This window comes from Diorhabda sublineata, chromosome 9 (genome assembly GCF_026230105.1).
Source record: "Diorhabda sublineata isolate icDioSubl1.1 chromosome 9, icDioSubl1.1, whole genome shotgun sequence".
Classification (NCBI taxonomy): domain Eukaryota; kingdom Metazoa; phylum Arthropoda; class Insecta; order Coleoptera; family Chrysomelidae; genus Diorhabda; species Diorhabda sublineata.
The window spans coordinates 2,011,736-2,032,958 of NC_079482.1; the positions used below are offsets into that span (position 1 = coordinate 2,011,736).

The following is a 21,223-nucleotide window of genomic DNA, read 5'->3' on the forward strand; positions in this document are numbered from 1 at the left end:
ATTAAAATCCATTTTTTCAATTTATTTTAATCTAATCAATTGATGAATAATTTGGATGGAAAAGCCCACCTCTAGATAAACTTCGAAAATTATTAGGAACGTAGAAAAAGTTAGCAGCATAGTTGGTTAAGGGTGAAAAACAAAGAAGGAAATAATCCGTAAAAATGGAGTACTGACAAATACATAAAGATGGCGATATATATACTTCCGATTTTGCGCACTTCTGTTTAATCAGTCTACTTGTTCAGTGTTCACCTCTTAATTTTCAGTACTGGGGCGACTGGCTAAAAAATGTCTTTGCTTTCTGCTCGTTTAGCTGCCACTTTGGCAAGAAATGCCCCCAAAAATGTAACACAAGTAAGTAATTTATTTAATATTACTTATAACACGTATTAGTTTTATATTTTTCATGGAAATTATCGACATCTTGGGATCTATCATTTGCCGAATGTCATGACATAATCATCGAATTTTTTTTATTATCGAGCTTTAATCAAGTGGTTAATATGAATTTTTATACAAAATTTCGTATTTTTTAGGAATTCTAATTAAAAATATTAAAATAGGTTTACGTAATTATATATGTACTCCGTTATAACCTACGACAGGACTCGTTACATAACCGTATTGGATAATGAATAAAATTTATTATATTATTTTTTTCTTCGTGTTTAGGTTGCGGGAGCAGCTTTTCCCGCTGCTTCGGTTGCGGCTCGCAATTTCCATGCAACTCCGCAAAACAAAAGTGCTGAAATATCGTCACTTTTAGAAGAACGTATTTTGGGTACAGCACCAAAGGCTAATTTAGACGAAACTGGTCGTGTTTTGAGCATTGGTGACGGTATCGCCCGTGTTTATGGCTTGAATAACATCCAAGCTGATGAGATGGTGGAATTCTCATCCGGGCTTAAAGTAAGATTTTTTTTTTAATTAATTAAATGTTTATTTAATTTTTCTATGGTTTTAAGGGTATGGCACTTAACTTGGAACCTGATAACGTGGGGGTTGTAGTTTTTGGTAATGACAAACTTATCAAAGAAGGTGATATCGTTAAGAGAACCGGAGCTATTGTAGATGTACCAGTAGGTGATCAAATATTGGGACGAGTAGTAGATGCTTTAGGTAAATATGTATAAATAATAATTGAGGTAATATTACTAAAATTAATTATTTAGGTAATCCTATTGATGGTAAAGGTCCTTTAAACACCAAACAACGTTTCCGTGTCGGTATTAAAGCCCCAGGTATCATTCCTCGTATTTCTGTAAGAGAACCCATGCAATCCGGTATCAAAGCTGTGGATTCTTTGGTACCTATCGGTCGTGGTCAGCGTGAATTGATCATCGGTGATCGTCAAACTGGGTAAATAATTTAATTTTTTGTTTAATATTTGATTGAAAATATTTATTTTATGTAGTAAAACAGCTTTAGCCATCGATACGATCATCAATCAAAAACGATTCAATGATGCCGAAGACGAGAAGAAGAAACTTTATTGCATTTACGTTGCCATCGGTCAAAAGAGGTCTACAGTGGCTCAAATTTTGAAGCGTTTGACCGATACTGGTGCTATCAAATACACAATTATCGTTTCCGCTACTGCTTCTGATGCTGCTCCTTTGCAATATCTAGCTCCCTATTCAGGATGCGCCATGGGTGAATATTTCAGAGATAACGGCAAACACGCCCTCATCATCTATGATGATTTGTCCAAACAAGCCGTAGCATACCGTCAGGTGAGATTTTTTTTAATGATCAAATATTTTGCAGAGATATTGTCTGTTGATGGCTTGGCGTAATTAAAATTCATTAAAATGCAAAATTTCTTATTACAAAGTTTGGTAAACCAGAGAAATTAAAAAAAAAAAGTTCATTTGACATTGGAGACTGTTTTTTCCCAAAAACAAACCCTCATGTGTCTTTAGAGACGGTTTTTTGTATTAGAAACTGATTTTTTTTCAAAAAAGAATCTTTATTTGACGTTAGAAACTATTTTTTGTGTTTATGGACTGATTTTTTTTCAAAAAAATCTTCATTTGAAGATGGAAACTGTTTTTTCCCCAAAAACAAACTTTCATGTGTCTTCTGAGACTGGTTTTTGTATAAGAAACTTATTTTTTTCATAAAAAATCTTCTATTTGACTTTAGAAACTGGTTTTTGTGTTTATGGACTGATTTTTTTTCAAAAAAATCTTCATTTGAAGTTGGAAACTGTTTTTTTCCTCAAAAACAAACCTTTATGTGTCTTCGGAGACTGGTTTTTGTATAAGAAACTTATTTTTTTCATAAAAAATCTTCTATTTGACGTTAGAAACTGGTTTTTGTGTTTATGGACTGATTTTTTTTTCAAAAAAATCTTCATTTGAAGTTGGAAACTGTTTTTTTCCTCAAAAACAAACCTTTATGTGTCTTCGGAGACTGGTTTTTGTATAAGAAACTTATTTTTTTCATAAAAAATCTTCTATTTGACGTTAGAAACTGGTTTTTGTGTTTATGGACTGATTTTTTTTCATAAAATCTTCATTTGAGGTTAAAAATTGATTTTTTCTCAAAAAAAATCCCTCATGTGTCTTTAGAGACTGTTTTTCTCAAAAACAAACCCTCATGTGTCTTTGGAGACTGATTTTTGTATTAGAAACTGATTTTTTTCAAAAAAGAATCTTTATTTGACGTTGGAAACTGTATTTTTGTGTTTATGGACTGATTTTTTTCAAAAAATCTTCATTTTAGGTTGAAAACTGAATTTTTTTCAAAAATAAACCTTCATGTGTCTTCAGAGACTGGTTTTTGTATAAGAAACTTATTTTTTTCATAAAAAATCTTTTATTTGACGTTGGAAACTGTATTTTTGTGTTTATGGACCGGTTTTTTTTCAAAAAATCTTCATTTGAGGTTGAAAATTGATTTTTTCTCAAAAAAAATTCCTCATGTGTCTTTAGAGACTGTTTTTCTCAAAAACAAACCCTCATGTGTCTTTGGAGACTGATTTTTGTATTAGAAACTGATTTTTTTCAAAAAAGAATCTTTATTTGACGTTGGAAACTGTATTTTTGTGTTTATGGACTGATTTTTTTCAAAAAATCTTCATTTTAGGTTGAAAACTGAATTTTTTTCAAAAATAAACCTTCATGTGTCTTCAGAGACTGGTTTTTGTATAAGAAACTTATTTTTTTCATAAAAAATCTTTTATTTGACGTTGGAAACTGTATTTTTGTGTTTATGGACCGGTTTTTTTTCAAAAAATCTTCATTTGAGGTTGAAAATTGATTTTTTCTCAAAAAAAATTCCTCATGTGTCTTTAGAGACTGTTTTTCTCAAAAACAAACCCTCATGTGTCTTTGGAGACTGATTTTTGTATTAGAAACTGATTTTTTTCAAAAAAGAATCTTTATTTGACGTTGGAAACTGTATTTTTGTGTTTATGGACTGATTTTTTTCAAAAAATCTTCATTTTAGGTTGAAAACTGAATTTTTTTCAAAAATAAACCTTCATGTGTCTTCAGAGACTGGTTTTTGTATAAGAAACTTATTTTTTTCATAAAAAATCTTTTATTTGACGTTGGAAACTGTATTTTTGTGTTTATGGACCGGTTTTTTTTCAAAAAATCTTCATTTGAGGTTGAAAATTGATTTTTTCTCAAAAAAAATCCCTCATGTGTCTTTAGAGACTGTTTTTCTCAAAAACAAACCCTCATGTGTCTTTGGAGACTGATTTTTGTATTAGAAACTGATTTTTTTCAAAAAAGAATCTTTATTTGACGTTGTAAACTGTATTTTTGTGTTTATGGACTGATTTTTTTCAAAAAATCTTCATTTTAGGTTGAAAACTGAATTTTTTTCAAAAATAAACCTTCATGTGTCTTCAGAGACTGGTTTTTGTATAAGAAACTTATTTTTTTCATAAAAAATCTTTTATTTGACGTTGGAAACTGTATTTTTGTGTTTATGGACCGGTTTTTTTTCAAAAAATCTTCATTTGAGGTTGAAAACTTATTTTTCCTCAAAAACAAACCTTTATGTGTCTTCGGAGACTGGTTTTTGTATAAGAAACTTATTTTTTTCATAAAAAATCTTCTATTTGACGTTGGAAACTGTTTTTTTGTGTTTATGGACAGATTTTTTCTCAAAAAAATCTTCATTTTAGGTTGAAAACTGATTTTTTCTCAAAAACAAACCCTCATGTGTCTTTGGAGACTGTTTTTGTCAAAAACAAACCCCGACTGAAGATAAACTGTTTCAAAACGCCCTTCAGACAGTGTAATTGTGAGTGTTGGTGTAGTGGTGGTATAGAGTACAAAATTACCCTAAAGATGACAAATATTTGGTACTACCCCAAAATACTACTACAGCTACAGTTTTTGAACCATTTTTGTACCATTTAATGGTATTTATTTCCGACATTTTGAGTGATATATTCCCTTTAACCATTTTTTTTAATTTGACACGTGGTAAAATCTTTTTTAAATCTTATCTACATATTTTATTTTAATTTTTTTCTCCAGAAAATGTCCTAGGTTCAAAATTTCCCTTTATGTGGTACTAGTCCAAAATAAGGTACTTCTGTGGTTGTTAACCATCTTTATACCACGAAATTTTATTTGATTTCACAAACAAATGAAAATTAAGTGGACAAAGTTGTTAATTTAAAAATTCCATTGTCTATTTGAGAAGTTAACGAAGAAAGAGACCCAAGGAATAAGCCATCATACCCCTCCAGGATCTTCCCAAAAATAATAATAAGAAAAAATATTTTAACAAAGACGATAATAACAGAGCAAATTATTTATTTGTTTTATTTATCGTTTTTTTTATTTTCCAGATGTCTCTGTTGCTTCGTCGTCCACCAGGTCGTGAAGCTTACCCCGGTGACGTATTCTACCTCCATTCACGTCTTTTGGAACGTGCGGCTAAGATGTCAGACGCCCACGGAGGCGGTTCCCTAACTGCTTTACCCGTAATCGAAACCCAAGCCGGTGACGTATCGGCCTACATTCCAACCAACGTAATTTCCATTACAGATGGACAAATCTTCTTGGAAACGGAATTGTTCTACAAAGGTATCCGACCAGCCATCAACGTCGGTTTATCCGTATCTAGAGTAGGATCTGCTGCCCAAACTAAAGCTATGAAACAGGTAAATTTCATCGATAATAACAATGTCGATGTATTTATGTATAACAAAAAAAATTGTTTTGTCGTCGTAGGTGGCCGGTTCCATGAAATTGGAGTTGGCTCAATACCGTGAAGTGGCCGCTTTCGCTCAGTTCGGTTCAGATCTTGACGCTGCTACTCAACAATTACTGAACAGAGGTGTACGTCTAACCGAATTGTTGAAACAAGGTCAGTACGTACCGATGGCCATCGAAGAACAAGTAGCCATCATCTACTGCGGTGTTAGAGGACATTTGGACAAAATCGATCCATCAAAGATTACAGTATTTGAAAAGCAATTCTCAGAACACATCAAGTAAGTTTTTTCGATATAAATAAAATCGTCGAAGGGTTCGATTTACGTATTGTTGCTATTTATGTTACCTCCTTTTATGTAATTATTAAAATGAATTGGGGGAATGTCAAAAAAAACAAATTCCGATAATTTTTCACCAGCAGTGGTAACTTTGAACCCTTTCCGACTAGATTTTGTTTCCAGTGATTTTACTTGAGATAAAAAGCTCCCAAAATGTTGAAATAAGTGTATGGTGGCTGCGAAGATTGTTTAAGAGGGTTATTTGAAATTTAATAGTGGAAATTACCAAGTGAAGGACGAGGAATTGTCAGGATTTTATAAACAAATGAAAATTAGTAGAAAACATAAATTAATGAACAAATAGACCTAAGGAATAGTCCGATAGATTTCTTTATCGTGACAAATCGCTTTTTAATCATAAAAAGTGCCCATATCCAACTCACTCGCCACTTAAATCATCATACGACTTCAGAATTTTATCAATAATATCGAATGTGTTGAAGAGAAAACACTGTGACATAGAGAAGCCATGACAGAATACATTAAAGCCGTTTCTACATAGAGAAACCATTTTAGAGTAATTATAGTCCCATTTTGACATAGAGAATCGATGACGGAATAGATTAGAGCCATTTTGAGATAGAAAAGCCATGACAGAATAGATTAGAACCATTTTGACACAGAGAAGCAGTGATAAGAGTAAATTAGAGCCACTTTCAAATTGTTTTCTTCTTTGGAATCATTTCTAAATGTTTTAAAACTGTTTTGAGTTTATGTAATATGTGGTTTGATTCCTTGGGAAGACGTGACGTTTGTCAATGTCAATTATGCAAATTATCAATTAATTTTTGTTTTGTTTTTCTTTAGGACCAGCCACCAAAACATCTTGCAGAGCATTGCCAAAGAAGGTAAGATCACAGACGATACCGATGCCCAGCTAAAGAAAGTTGTACAAGACTTTTTAGCCAGTTTTTCTGGTTAAACGCGCGCAGTGCCACCGAAACGTCACTTAATTGACGTAAGAGTTTAAGGATTAAAAAAAAATCAATAAATTATGGAAATTAGAATAATTAGACCGGAAAAAAAATCATTCGATTATGTTATAAGTAATTCTTATATTTTTCATTATACACCAATATATAATCCGATTCATTGTTGTTTTTTAAGGATATCTTATTTGTAAAAATAAAAACAAACCTGTATTTAGTGTGTTTTTAATGTTGGCTCTAAAAATAAAAAAAAACACGAATTCTAAAAAAATCATAGAAAATTTATTAAGCAACAACTTACAATATGTATCTCGGATACAAATGAAAAATTTATTCACTAAGAGTCTGAAAAAATTCAACATAAACTCAATTCTAACATTAAAAACAATTATTCGGTTAAATATCAATCAGAGGTCTTTCAACAATTCACCACACTTCGTCAGCTTCTTCGACGGGATCCACGGCGTAGTCCTGAGCCTTACCAAAATCACCCTGAAAATTGAATACGAATTACGAAACCTCTAAAATTTATAGTACAACCACTCAATAGACCCCCCAAGTCGAAGGTATGGACAACTTCACAATTACCGGTCTTCTGGGCAGGTATCATCCGGTACCTTTCTAATCTTTGCATCACAAGGTAACGTCCTGTAACCCATAATCTTATTGGGTTCTAAGTTGCTGAGTTTTTTAGTCCAGCTTGATAGGTATCGTACAAGAGAGCTTTTTACCCACAAAAAGAGCTCCAACAGATCATAGCCTGGATCTATAAGCTTCAAGAGAGCTTTTTACCCACAAAAAGAGCTCCAACAGATCATAGCCTGGATCTATAAGCTTCAAGAGAGCTTTTTACCCTCAAAAAGAGCTCCAACAGATCATAGCCTGGATCTATAAGCTTCAAGAGAGCTTTTTACCCACAAAAAAAGCTCCCACAGATCATAGCCTGGATCTATAAGCTTCAAGAGAGCTTTTTACCCACAAAAAGAGCTCCAACAGATCATAGTTTTGATATATGAGCTACAAGAGAGCTTTTTACCCACAAAAAGAGCTCCAACAGATCATAGCCTGAATCTATAAGCTTCAAGAGAGCTTTTTACCCACAAAAAGAGCTCCAACAGATCATAGCCTGGATCTATAAGCTTCAAGAGAGCTTTTTACCCACAAAAAGAGCTCCAACAGATCATAGCCTGGATCTATAAGCTTCAAGAGAGCTTTTTACCCACAAAAAGAGCTCCAACAGATCATAGCCTGGATCTATAAGCTTCAAGAGAGCTTTTTACCCACAAAAAGAGCTCCAACAGATCATAGCCTGGATCTATAAGCTTCAAGAGAGCTTTTTACCCTCAAAAAGAGCTCCAACAGATCATAGCCTGGATCTATAAGCTTCAAGAGAGCTTTTTACCCACAAAAAAAGCTCCCACAGATCATAGCCTGGATCTATAAGCTTCAAGAGAGCTTTTTACCCACAAAAAGAGCTCCAACAGATCATAGTTTTGATATATGAGCTACAAGAGAGCTTTTTACCCACAAAAAGAGCTCCAACAGATCATAGCCTGAATCTATAAGCTTCAAGAGAGCTTTTTACCCACAAAAAGAGCTCCAACAGATCATAGCCTGGATCTATAAGCTTCAAGAGAGCTTTTTACCCACAAAAAGAGCTCCAACAGATCATAGCCTGGATCTATAAGCTTCAAGAGAGCTTTTTACCCACAAAAAGAGCTCCAACAGATCATAGCCTGGATCTATAAGCTTCAAGAGAGCTTTTTACCCACAAAAAGAGCTCCAACAGATCATAGCCTGGATCTATAAGCTTCAAGAGAGCTTTTTACCCACAAAAAAAGCTCCCACAGATCATAGCCTGGATCTATAAGCTTCAAGAGAGCTTTTTACCCACAAAAAGAGCTCCCACCGATCATAGCCTTGATATATGAGCTTAAATAGAGTTTTTTGCCCGCAAAAAGAGTTCTCACAAATCATAGTCTTGGTATATGAGCTCAACATGAGCTTTTCGTCAAAAATTACATCAAAATATTCGATATGAATTTAACAAGAGAGCTTTTTGCTCACAAAATAAGCTCCCACGGAGATCATAGCCTTTATATATGAGCTCCAAGAGAATTACATCAAGATATTTGATATGAATTGTATAAGAGAGCTTTCGATTTGCAAAACGAGCTTTCGGTGAACATAGCCTTTATGTATAAGCTTCAAGAGAGCTTTTGGCTTCCAAAAAGAGCTCTCACCGATCATAGCCTTGGTATATAAGCTCCACATGAGCTTTTCGTCAAAGGTTACATCAAGATATATGATGTGAATTGTACAAGAGAGCTTTTGATTTGCAAGAAGAAAATTAAATGATCGTGGCGTTGATATATGAGCTTCAAGGGAGCTTTTGACCAGAAAAAAAGCTTTCAATAAACATAGCCTTGATAAATGAGCATCAATAGAGCTTTCGGGTTGCAATAAGAGCTCCCACAGATCATAGCCTTTATATATGAGCTTCAAGTGAGCTTTTGACGCGATAAAAAGCTTTCAATGAACATAGCCTCGATAGATAAGCATCAAGGGAGCTTTCGGCTTGTAAAATGAGCTCTCGCTGCTCGTGGCCTCAAGATATGAGTTCCAATAGAGCTTTTGTAGTCATTCTACTAAAGTAAACGAATATTTTAAACGAATCATTAAGGACATTCGTAATCGAATACCAAATAGACGAAAGGAAAAGAAGAAAACCAACCTAACCTAGTTACGATACCCTAACCTAACCTAGTTACGATACCGAGTACAATTTAATCTAATTCGTTAGGAAAAAAAAATGAATAAAGACACTTACCCCTCTGATATCTCTTCCGCCAAACGAACGATCCGCTCCCCTTCCTGTACCGGCATTACCCAACCAAGACGGTACTTCTTGACCGGCCTGTTTCAATATAACCGCCAACGAAGCAGCCAAACTGGAATCCTGATGCGAATCAAAGAAGCTCGTGGCTTTACCTCTATTACCTAGAAGATAAGGCCGTAATGAAAAAAAAAATATATTTTATATGGAAGGGAATTGATAATTTACCTACTCGCCCCGTACGTCCGATTCGATGAACGTACTCGTCGATACTTTTTGGTAAATCGTAATTGATAACGTGCTGGATGCCTTCGATGTCCAATCCCCTAGCGGCCACTCCGGTAGCTACTAATATATTGCATATGCCCTTTTTGAAATCCCACAGGGCCTGTTCTCTTTCGCGTTGAAGACGATCGCCGTGAATGCTCGTCGTTTTAATGTCATTTTCGCTTAGAATCGTAGCCAAAAAATCGGCTACTTTCTTGGTTTCCACGAATACCACTGTTCGTTCTTGTGGACCTGCTCGATCGGATCATATTTCAAATTAATAGAAAGAAAAAGACTATTTTTCGGACACCCCTTGTAATTTAAAGTGGTTTTGCATCCACGATATATATTTTTTATGGTCACCCTCTCGTAATATTTAATTAATTGCTCGACCAAAACAAACATTTGCACATTTTGTTTATTTTTCCGATGCCCCTCGTACTATAATACAACCGGAGTCTATAAAACGAAAATAAATTTTCACTTTTTTCATCCCCCCTTGTATTTTGAACGATTTTTTGAAATGGTAAAAGGAATGCGGGAGGAAAAAAATGATACGAGGGTAATTCGGAAAGTAACAACGTTTTACTGAATTCGGCGGAGGTGGGAGGGGTTTGCATCGCCATATTGTTCGTTTGCTCCTCAAAAAAGTACTCTGTATACAGGAGAGTCTGATATAAACGATAAAATTGTGAAATTCGTCGCGAAATGAGATTTTAGTAGGTTGAAAAATGAAAAAATTGAATCCAGAAACAACAAAACGTTTAAAAAAAATATAATTCCTTAATGGAAATGTAGAATATGTAAAATAACAGAACGGTTCATTTTTTTCGTTATCACTAATAAAATAAAATAATTTTCATTCAAAATATTCAAGAAATTTGCATTTCGTTTATTTTTCCGATGCCCCTCGTACTATAATACAACCGGAGTCTATAAAACGAACATAAATTTTCACTTTTTTCATCCCCCCAAGTATTTTGAACGATTTTTTGAAATGGTAAAAGGAATGCGGGAGGAAAAAAATGATACGAGGGCTATTCGGAAAGTAACAAGGTTTTACGGAATTCTGCGGAGGTAGGAGGGGTTTGCATCGCCATATTGTTCGTTTACGCCTCAAAAAAGTACCCTGTATACAGTGGAGTGTGATATAAACGATAAAATTGTGAAATTCGTCGCGAAATGAGATTTTAGTAGGTTGAAAAATGAAAAAATTGAATCTAGAAACAACAAAACGTTTAAAAAAAATATAATTCCTTAATGGAAATGTAGAATATGTAAAATAACAGAACGGTTCATTTTTTTCGTTATCACTAATAAAATAAAATAATTTTCATTCAAAATATTCAAGAAATTTGCATTTCGTTTATTTTTCCGATGCCCCTCGTACTATAATACAACCGGAGTCTATAAAACGAACATAAATTTTCACTTTTTTCATCCCCCCTTGTATTTTGAACGATTTTTTGAAATGGTAAAAGGAATGCAGGAGGAAAAAAAATGATACGAGGGCTATTCGGAAAGTAATAAGGTTTTACGGAATTCTGCGGAGGTGGGAGGGGTTTGCATCGCCATATTGTTAGTTTGCGCCGTAGAGTCTGATATAAACGATAAAATTGTGAAATTTGTCGCGAAATGAGATTTTTGTAGGTTGAAAAATGAAAAAAAAAAAGACCCGAAACAAGAAAACGTTTAAAAAAAATTATAATTCCTTAATATAAGTGGAGAATATGTGAAATAACGGAATTGTTCATTGTTTTATTACCCTTCATAACATAAAATAAAGTTTACATCCAAAATATACGAATTATTCAAAAAATTCATCATTTCCTTTACTTTTACGATACCCCTTGTAATATAAAACAAAAATTACATCCAAAATCTGCATGTAACAAAAATATATTTTCACTTTTAGTTCGTCTCACTTGTGTGGGATTTTCTGAAATAGTAGAAGGAAATCTGAAAACGAAAAATGATACGAGGGATATACGGAAAGTAGTAACAGTCGTTTTAAAGAATTAGGCGCCATATTGGCGTCAGATTATTAGTTTTCTCGTGCTCATCGTATACTGTAGATAGTAGAGTATAAAATAAACGGTAAAATTGAGAAATTCGACCTAAAAAAGGATTTTATTGATTAAAGATTTAAAAAAAATAACACGGGTGACAAATCTGTCATTGAAAAAATAAAAAACTACCTTTACTTAACAGGATATTATATAAAAATATGAAATTAACACTTGAATTGGAAAATTTTTCCACCCCATTCGTTTTTTGAGCATCCCTCGTAATACAAAGTAGATTCGCACCGAAAATCGATTTTCCCGCTTTTTTTTGACACTCGTTATTTGAAGTGTACATTCAAAATCTGTGAAATACCAAAAAAAATGTCCCTTTGTTATTTTTTCGATACCCCTCGTAATATACATCCCACATGTATCTAAAAAAAAATAGATTTTGACTTTTTTGAACACCCCTTGTAATACGAACGACGTTTTAAGATGGCAAAGGAAATTCTGTAGAAAAAAAAATAATTATACGAGGGTTGGTGATAAAATAAAGACAATTTTGGATTGAATTGTCAATGGGTGGAGGCAGCGTCGCCATTTTGATTTTATTTATGGGAAATCCCTCGTAACTTATCCTTATTATTCATATTCGAAACGAAAAAATCATAAATTATGGAAATACGTTGAAAAAATTTGATATATGGAACCGGATGACGTATCAGAATCTGATTTCATAGACAAATAAAATGTATAAACAAATTTCTTACCATTTTGTAACATTTCAATGAGTTTTTCGCGTTTATCGAATTTGCTGACTTCGTATACGACTTGTTCGACATCGGTGGAAGCGCTTCCTACAATACCCACAGCCACGAAAACGTAATTGAACAAAAATTTACCGGCCAAATGTTGAATTTCTTCTGGGAACGTCGCCGAAAACATAAGCGTCTGTCTTTCCCCCTGAAAAACAAAAAATTTCAATGAAAACATCCGCTAAAATAATAAAAAAAAAATGCACGTTCGAACGGACTATAAAAATTGGAGAAATATTGAAGATAATAAAAATACATGGACGTACGAATGGACTATAGAAAAAGGTTCAATTATTCGTTATACTGTTGAAAAATACAGGTACGAACGGACTATAAAAATTGGAGAAAAATTGAAGATAATAAAAATAAACGGACGTACGAATGGACTATAGAAAAAGGTTCAATTATTCGTTATACTGTTGAAAAATACAAGTACGAACGGACTATAAAAATTGGAGAAAAATTGAAGATAATAAAAATAAACGGACGTACGAATGGACTATAGAAAAAGGTTCAATTATTCGTTATACTGTTGAAAAATACAGGTACGAACGGACTATAAAAATTGGAGAAAAATTGAAGATAATAAAAATAAACGGACGTACGAATGGACTATAGAAAAAGGTTCAATTATTCGTTATACTGTTGAAAAATACAGGTACGAACGGACTATAAAAATTGGAGAAAAATTGAAGATAATAAAAATAAACGGACGTACGACTGGACTATAGAAAAAGGTTCAATTATTCGTTATACTGTTGAAAAATACAGGTACGAACGGACTATAAAAATTGGAGAAAAATTGAAGATAATAAAAATAAACGGACGTACGAATGGACTATAGAAAAAGGTTCAATTATTCGTTATACTGTTGAAAAATACAGGTACGAACGGACTATAAAAATTGGAGAAAAATTGAAGATAATAAAAATAAACGGACGTACGAATGGACTATAGAAAAAGGTTCAATTATTCGTTATACTGTTGAAAAATACAGGTACGAACGGACTATAAAAATTGGAGAAAAATTGAAGATAATAAAAATAAACGGACGTACGAATGGACTATAGAAAAAGGTTCAATTATTCGTTATACTGTTGAAAAATACAGGTACGAACGGACTATAAAAATTGGAGAAAAATTGAAGATAATAAAAATAAACGGACGTACGAATGGACTATAGAAAAAGGTTCAATTATTCGTTATACTGTTGAAAAATACAAGTACGAACGGACTATAAAAATTGGAGAAAAATTGAAGATAATAAAAATAAACGGACGTACGAATGGACTATAGAAAAAGGTTCAATTATTCGTTATACTGTTGAAAAATACAGGTACGAACGGACTATAAAAATTGGAGAAAAATTGAAGATAATAAAAATAAACGGACGTACGAATGGACTATAGAAAAAGGTTCAATTATTCGTTATACTGTTGAAAAATACAGGTACGAACGGACTATAAAAATTGGAGAAAAATTGAAGATAATAAAAATAAACGGACGTACGAATGGACTATAGAAAAAGGTTCAATTATTCGTTATACTGTTGAAAAATACAGGTACGAACGGACTATAAAAATTGGAGAAAAATTGAAGATAATAAAAATAAACGGACGTACGAATGGACTATAGAAAAAGGTTCAATTATTCGTTATACTGTTGAAAAATACAAGTACGAACGGACTATAAAAATTGGAGAAAAATTGAAGATAATAAAAATAAACGGACGTACGAATGGACTATAGAAAAAGGTTCAATTATTCGTTATACTGTTGAAAAATACAGGTACGAACGGACTATAAAAATTGGAGAAAAATTGAAGATAATAAAAATAAACGGACGTACGAATGGACTATAGAAAAAGGTTCAATTATTCGTTATACTGTTGAAAAATACAGGTACGAACGGACTATAAAAATTGGAGAAAAATTGAAGATAATAAAAATAAACGGACGTACGACTGGACTATAGAAAAAGGTTCAATTATTCGTTATACTGTTGAAAAATACAAGTACGAACGGACTATAAAAATTGGAGAAAAATTGAAGATAATAAAAATAAACGGACGTACGAATGGACTATAGAAAAAGGTTCAATTATTCGTTATACTGTTGAAAAATACAGGTACGAACGGACTATAAAAATTGGAGAAATATTGAAGATAATAAAAATAAACGGACGTACAAATGGACTATAGAAAAAGGTTCAATTATTCGTTATACTGTTGAAAAATACAGGTACGAACGGACTATAAAAATTGGAGAAAAATTGAAGATAATAAAAATAAACGGACGTACGAATGGACTATAGAAAAAGGTTCAATTATTCGTTATACTGTTGAAAAATACAGGTACGAACGGACTATAAAAATTGGAGAAATATTGAAGATAATAAAAATAAACGGACGTACGAATGGACTATAGAAAAAGGTTCAATTATTCGTTATACTGTTGAAAAATACAGGTACGAACGGACTATAAAAATTGGAGAAATATTGAAGATAATAAAAATAAACGGACGTACGAATGGACTATAGAAAAAGGTTCAATTATTCGTTATACTGTTGAAAAATACAGGTACGAACGGACTATAAAAATTGGAGAAATATTGAAGATAATAAAAATAAACGGACGTACGAATGGACTATAGAAAAAGGTTCAATTATTCGTTATACTGTTGAAAAATACAAGTACGAACGGACTATAAAAATTGGAGAAAAATTGAAGATAATAAAAATAAACGGACGTACGAATGGACTATAGAAAAAGGTTCAATTATTCGTTATACTGTTGAAAAATACAGGTACGAACGGACTATAAAAATTGGAGAAAAATTGAAGATAATAAAAATAAACGGACGTACGAATGGACTATAGAAAAAGGTTCAATTATTCGTTATACTGTTGAAAAATACAGGTACGAACGGACTATAAAAATTGGAGAAAAATTGAAGATAATAAAAATAAACGGACGTACGACTGGACTATAGAAAAAGGTTCAATTATTCGTTATACTGTTGAAAAATACAGGTACGAACGGACTATAAAAATTGGAGAAAAATTGAAGATAATAAAAATAAACGGACGTACGAATGGACTATAGAAAAAGGTTCAATTATTCGTTATACTGTTGAAAAATACAGGTACGAACGGACTATAAAAATTGGAGAAAAATTGAAGATAATAAAAATAAACGGACGTACGAATGGACTATAGAAAAAGGTTCAATTATTCGTTATACTGTTGAAAAATACAGGTACGAACGGACTATAAAAATTGGAGAAAAATTGAAGATAATAAAAATAAACGGACGTACGAATGGACTATAGAAAAAGGTTCAATTATTCGTTATACTGTTGAAAAATACAGGTACGAACGGACTATAAAAATTGGAGAAAAATTGAAGATAATAAAAATAAACGGACGTACGAATGGACTATAGAAAAAGGTTCAATTATTCGTTATACTGTTGAAAAATACAGGTACGAACGGACTATAAAAATTGGAGAAAAATTGAAGATAATAAAAATAAACGGACGTACGAATGGACTATAGAAAAAGGTTCAATTATTCGTTATACTGTTGAAAAATACAAGTACGAACGGACTATAAAAATTGGAGAAAAATTGAAGATAATAAAAATAAACGGACGTACGAATGGACTATAGAAAAAGGTTCAATTATTCGTTATACTGTTGAAAAATACAGGTACGAACGGACTATAAAAATTGGAGAAAAATTGAAGATAATAAAAATAAACGGACGTACGAATGGACTATAGAAAAAGGTTCAATTATTCGTTATACTGTTGAAAAATACAGGTACGAACGGACTATAAAAATTGGAGAAAAATTGAAGATAATAAAAATAAACGGACGTACGAATGGACTATAGAAAAAGGTTCAATTATTCGTTATACTGTTGAAAAATACAGGTACGAACGGACTATAAAAATTGGAGAAAAATTGAAGATAATAAAAATAAACGGACGTACGAATGGACTATAGAAAAAGGTTCAATTATTCGTTATACTGTTGAAAAATACAAGTACGAACGGACTATAAAAATTGGAGAAAAATTGAAGATAATAAAAATAAACGGACGTACGAATGGACTATAGAAAAAGGTTCAATTATTCGTTATACTGTTGAAAAATACAGGTACGAACGGACTATAAAAATTGGAGAAAAATTGAAGATAATAAAAATAAACGGACGTACGAATGGACTATAGAAAAAGGTTCAATTATTCGTTATACTGTTGAAAAATACAGGTACGAACGGACTATAAAAATTGGAGAAAAATTGAAGATAATAAAAATAAACGGACGTACGACTGGACTATAGAAAAAGGTTCAATTATTCGTTATACTGTTGAAAAATACAAGTACGAACGGACTATAAAAATTGGAGAAAAATTGAAGATAATAAAAATAAACGGACGTACGAATGGACTATAGAAAAAGGTTCAATTATTCGTTATACTGTTGAAAAATACAGGTACGAACGGACTATAAAAATTGGAGAAATATTGAAGATAATAAAAATAAACGGACGTACAAATGGACTATAGAAAAAGGTTCAATTATTCGTTATACTGTTGAAAAATACAGGTACGAACGGACTATAAAAATTGGAGAAAAATTGAAGATAATAAAAATAAACGGACGTACGAATGGACTATAGAAAAAGGTTCAATTATTCGTTATACTGTTGAAAAATACAGGTACGAACGGACTATAAAAATTGGAGAAATATTGAAGATAATAAAAATAAACGGACGTACGAATGGACTATAGAAAAAGGTTCAATTATTCGTTATACTGTTGAAAAATACAGGTACGAACGGACTATAAAAATTGGAGAAATATTGAAGATAATAAAAATAAACGGACGTACGAATGGACTATAGAAAAAGGTTCAATTATTCGTTATACTGTTGAAAAATACAGGTACGAACGGACTATAAAAATTGGAGAAATATTGAAGATAATAAAAATAAACGGACGTACGAATGGACTATAGAAAAAGGTTCAATTATTCGTTATACTGTTGAAAAATACAAGTACGAACGGACTATAAAAATTGGAGAAAAATTGAAGATAATAAAAATAAACGGACGTACGAATGGACTATAGAAAAAGGTTCAATTATTCGTTATACTGTTGAAAAATACAGGTACGAACGGACTATAAAAATTGGAGAAATATTGAAGATAATAAAAATAAACGGACGTACGAATGGACTATAGAAAAAGGTTCAATTATTCGTTATACTGTTGAAAAATACAGGTACGAACGGACTATAAAAATTGGAGAAAAATTGAAGATAATAAAAATAAACGGACGTACGAATGGACTATAGAAAAAGGTTCAATTATTCGTTATACTGTTGAAAAATACAGGTACGAACGGACTATAAAAATTGGAGAAATATTGAAGATAATAAAAATAAACGGACGTACGAATGGACTATAGAAAAAGGTTCAATTATTCGTTATACTGTTGAAAAATACAGGTACGAACGGACTATAAAAATTGGAGAAATATTGAAGATAATAAAAATAAACGGACGTACGAATGGACTATAGAAAAAGGTTCAATTATTCGTTATACTGTTGAAAAATACAGGTACGAACGGACTATAAAAATTGGAGAAATATTGAAGATAATAAAAATAAACGGACGTACGAATGGACTATAGAAAAAGGTTCAATTATTCGTTATACTGTTGAAAAATACAAGTACGAACGGACTATAAAAATTGGAGAAAAATTGAAGATAATAAAAATAAACGGACGTACGAATGGACTATAGAAAAAGGTTCAATTATTCGTTATACTGTTGAAAAATACAGGTACGAACGGACTATAAAAATTGGAGAAATATTGAAGATAATAAAAATAAACGGACGTACGAATGGACTATAGAAAAAGGTTCAATTATTCGTTATACTGTTGAAAAATACAGGTACGAACGGACTATAAAAATTGGAGAAATATTGAAGATAATAAAAATAAACGGACGTACGAATGGACTATAGAAAAAGGTTCAATTATTCGTTATACTGTTGAAAAATACAGGTACGAACGGACTATAAAAATTGGAGAAATATTGAAGATAATAAAAATAAACGGACGTACGAATGGACTATAGAAAAAGGTTCAATTATTCGTTATACTGTTGAAAAATACAGGTACGAACGGACTATAAAAATTGGAGAAAAATTGAAGATAATAAAAATAAACGGACGTACGAATGGACTATAGAAAAAGGTTCAATTATTCGTTATACTGTTGAAAAATACAAGTACGAACGGACTATAAAAATTGGAGAAAAATTGAAGATAATAAAAATAAACGGACGTACGAATGGACTATAGAAAAAGGTTCAATTATTCGTTATACTGTTGAAAAATACAAGTACGAACGGACTATAAAAATTGGAGAAATATTGAAGATAATAAAAATAAACGGACGTACGAATGGACTATAGAAAAAGGTTCAATTATTCGTTATACTGTTGAAAAATACAAGTACGAACGGACTATAAAAATTGGAGAAATATTGAAGATAATAAAAATAAACGGACGTACGAATGGACTATAGAAAAAGGTTCAATTATTCGTTATACTGTTGAAAAATACAGGTACGAACGGACTATAAAAATTGGAGAAATATTGAAGATAATAAAAATAAACGGACGTACGAATGGACTATAGAAAAAGGTTCAATTATTCGTTATACTGTTGAAAAATACAGGTACGAACGGACTATAAAAATTGGAGAAATATTGAAGATAATAAAAATAAACGGACGTACGAATGGACTATAGAAAAAGGTTCAATTATTCGTTATACTGTTGAAAAATACAGGTACGAACGGACTATAAAAATTGGAGAAATATTGAAGATAATAAAAATAAACGGACGTACGAATGGACTATAGAAAAAGGTTCAATTATTCGTTATACTGTTGAAAAATACAGGTACGAACGGACTATAAAAATTGGAGAAAAATTGAAGATAATAAAAATAAACGGACGTACGAATGGACTATAGAAAAAGGTTCAATTATTCGTTATACTGTTGAAAAATACAAGTACGAACGGACTATAAAAATTGGAGAAAAATTGAAGATAATAAAAATAAACGGACGTACGAATGGACTATAGAAAAAGGTTCAATTATTCGTTATACTGTTGAAAAATACAAGTACGAACGGACTATAAAAATTGGAGAAAAATTGAAGATAATAAAAATAAACGGACGTTCGAATGGACTATAGAAAAAGGTTCAATTATTCGTTATACTGTTGAAAAATACAGGTACGAACGGACTATAAAAATTGGAGAAAAATTGAAGATAATAAAAATAAACGGACGTACGAATGGACTATAGAAAAAGGTTCAATTATTCGTTATACTGTTGAAAAATACAGGTACGAACGGACTATAAAAATTGGAGAAAAATTGAAGATAATAAAAATAAACGGACGTACGAATGGACTATAGAAAAAGGTTCAATTATTCGTTATACTGTTGAAAAATACAGGTACGAACGGACTATAAAAATTGGAGAAAAATTGAAGATAATAAAAATAAACGGACGTACGAATGGACTATAGAAAAAGGTTCAATTATTCGTTATACTGTTGAAAAATACAAGTACGAACGGACTATAAAAATTGGAGAAAAATTGAAGATAATAAAAATAAACGGACGTACGAATGGACTATAGAAAAAGGTTCAATTATTCGTTATACTGTTGAAAAATACAAGTACGAACGGACTATAAAAATTGGAGAAATATTGAAGATAATAAAAATAAACGGACGTACGAATGGACTATAGAAAAAGGTTCAATTATTCGTTATACTGTTGAAAAATACAAGTACGAACGGACTATAAAAATTGGAGAAAAATTGAAGATAATAAAAATAAACGGACGTACGAATGGACTATAGAAAAAGGTTCAATTATTCGTTATACTGTTGAAAAATACAGGTACGAACGGACTATAAAAATTGGAGAAATATTGAAGATAATAAAAATAAACGGACGTACGAATGGACTATAGAAAAAGGTTCAATTATTCGTTATACTGTTGAAAAATACAGGTACGAACGGACTATAAAAATTGGAGAAATATTGAAGATAATAAAAATAAACGGACGTACGAATGGACTATAGAAAAAGGTTCAATTATTCGTTATACTGTTGAAAAATACAGGTACGAACGGACTATAAAAATTGGAGAAATATTGAAGATAATAAAAATAAACGGACGTACGAATGGACTATAGAAAAAGGTTCAATTATTCGTTATACTGTTGAAAAATACAGGTACGAACGGACTATAAAAATTGGAGAAAAATTGAAGATAATAAAAATAAACGGACGTACGAATGGACTATAGAAAAAGGTTCAATTATTCGTTATACTGTTGAAAAATACAAGTACGAACGGACTATAAAAATTGGAGAAAAATTGAAGATAATAAAAATAAACGGACGTACGAATGGACTATAGAAAAAGGTTCAATTATTCGTTATACTGTTGAAAAATACAAGTACGAACGGACTATAAAAATTGGAGAAAAATTGAAGATAATAAAAATAAACGGACGTTCGAATGGACTATAGAAAAAGGTTCAATTATTCGTTATACTGTTGAAAAATACAGGTACGAACGGACTATAAAAATTGGAGAAAAATTGAAGATAATAAAAATAAACGGACGTACGAATGGACTATAGAAAAAGGTTCAATTATTCGTTATACTGTTGAAAAATACAAGTACGAACGGACTATAAACATTGGAGAAAAATTGAAGATAATAAAAATA

At 31.7% G+C, this 21,223-nt stretch overlaps 2 protein-coding genes across 5 annotated transcripts in view; one reads left to right on the forward strand and one right to left on the reverse strand.

Annotated features, from left to right (window-relative positions):
* The first annotated feature begins 199 nt into the window (after positions 1 to 199).
* On the forward strand, positions 200 to 6,669 carry LOC130449052 (ATP synthase subunit alpha, mitochondrial). Its single transcript, XM_056786700.1, has 8 exons — positions 200 to 357; positions 676 to 912; positions 969 to 1,122; positions 1,176 to 1,362; positions 1,418 to 1,736; positions 4,820 to 5,134; positions 5,205 to 5,467; positions 6,335 to 6,669. Exons 1-8 carry the CDS (start codon positions 292 to 294, stop codon positions 6,447 to 6,449), a joined length of 1,656 nt encoding a protein of 551 aa, XP_056642678.1. The 5' UTR covers positions 200 to 291; the 3' UTR covers positions 6,450 to 6,669.
* Positions 6,670 to 6,718: 49 nt separating this feature from the next.
* The window catches only part of LOC130449049 (ATP-dependent RNA helicase vasa), a 153,089-nt gene continuing 138,584 nt past the window's right edge, over positions 6,719 to 21,223 (reverse strand). For all 4 annotated transcript variants that reach the window (XM_056786698.1, XM_056786697.1, XM_056786696.1 and 1 more), the window contains exons 8-11: positions 12,336 to 12,528; positions 9,521 to 9,811; positions 9,287 to 9,456; positions 6,719 to 6,948 (exon numbers count right to left, since the gene is read on the reverse strand). In XM_056786698.1, coding sequence (XP_056642676.1) covers positions 6,883 to 6,948; positions 9,287 to 9,456; positions 9,521 to 9,811; positions 12,336 to 12,528 — 720 coding nt within the window. In that variant the 3' untranslated portion in view covers positions 6,719 to 6,882. The remainder of the gene's footprint in view (positions 6,949 to 9,286; positions 9,457 to 9,520; positions 9,812 to 12,335; positions 12,529 to 21,223) is intronic.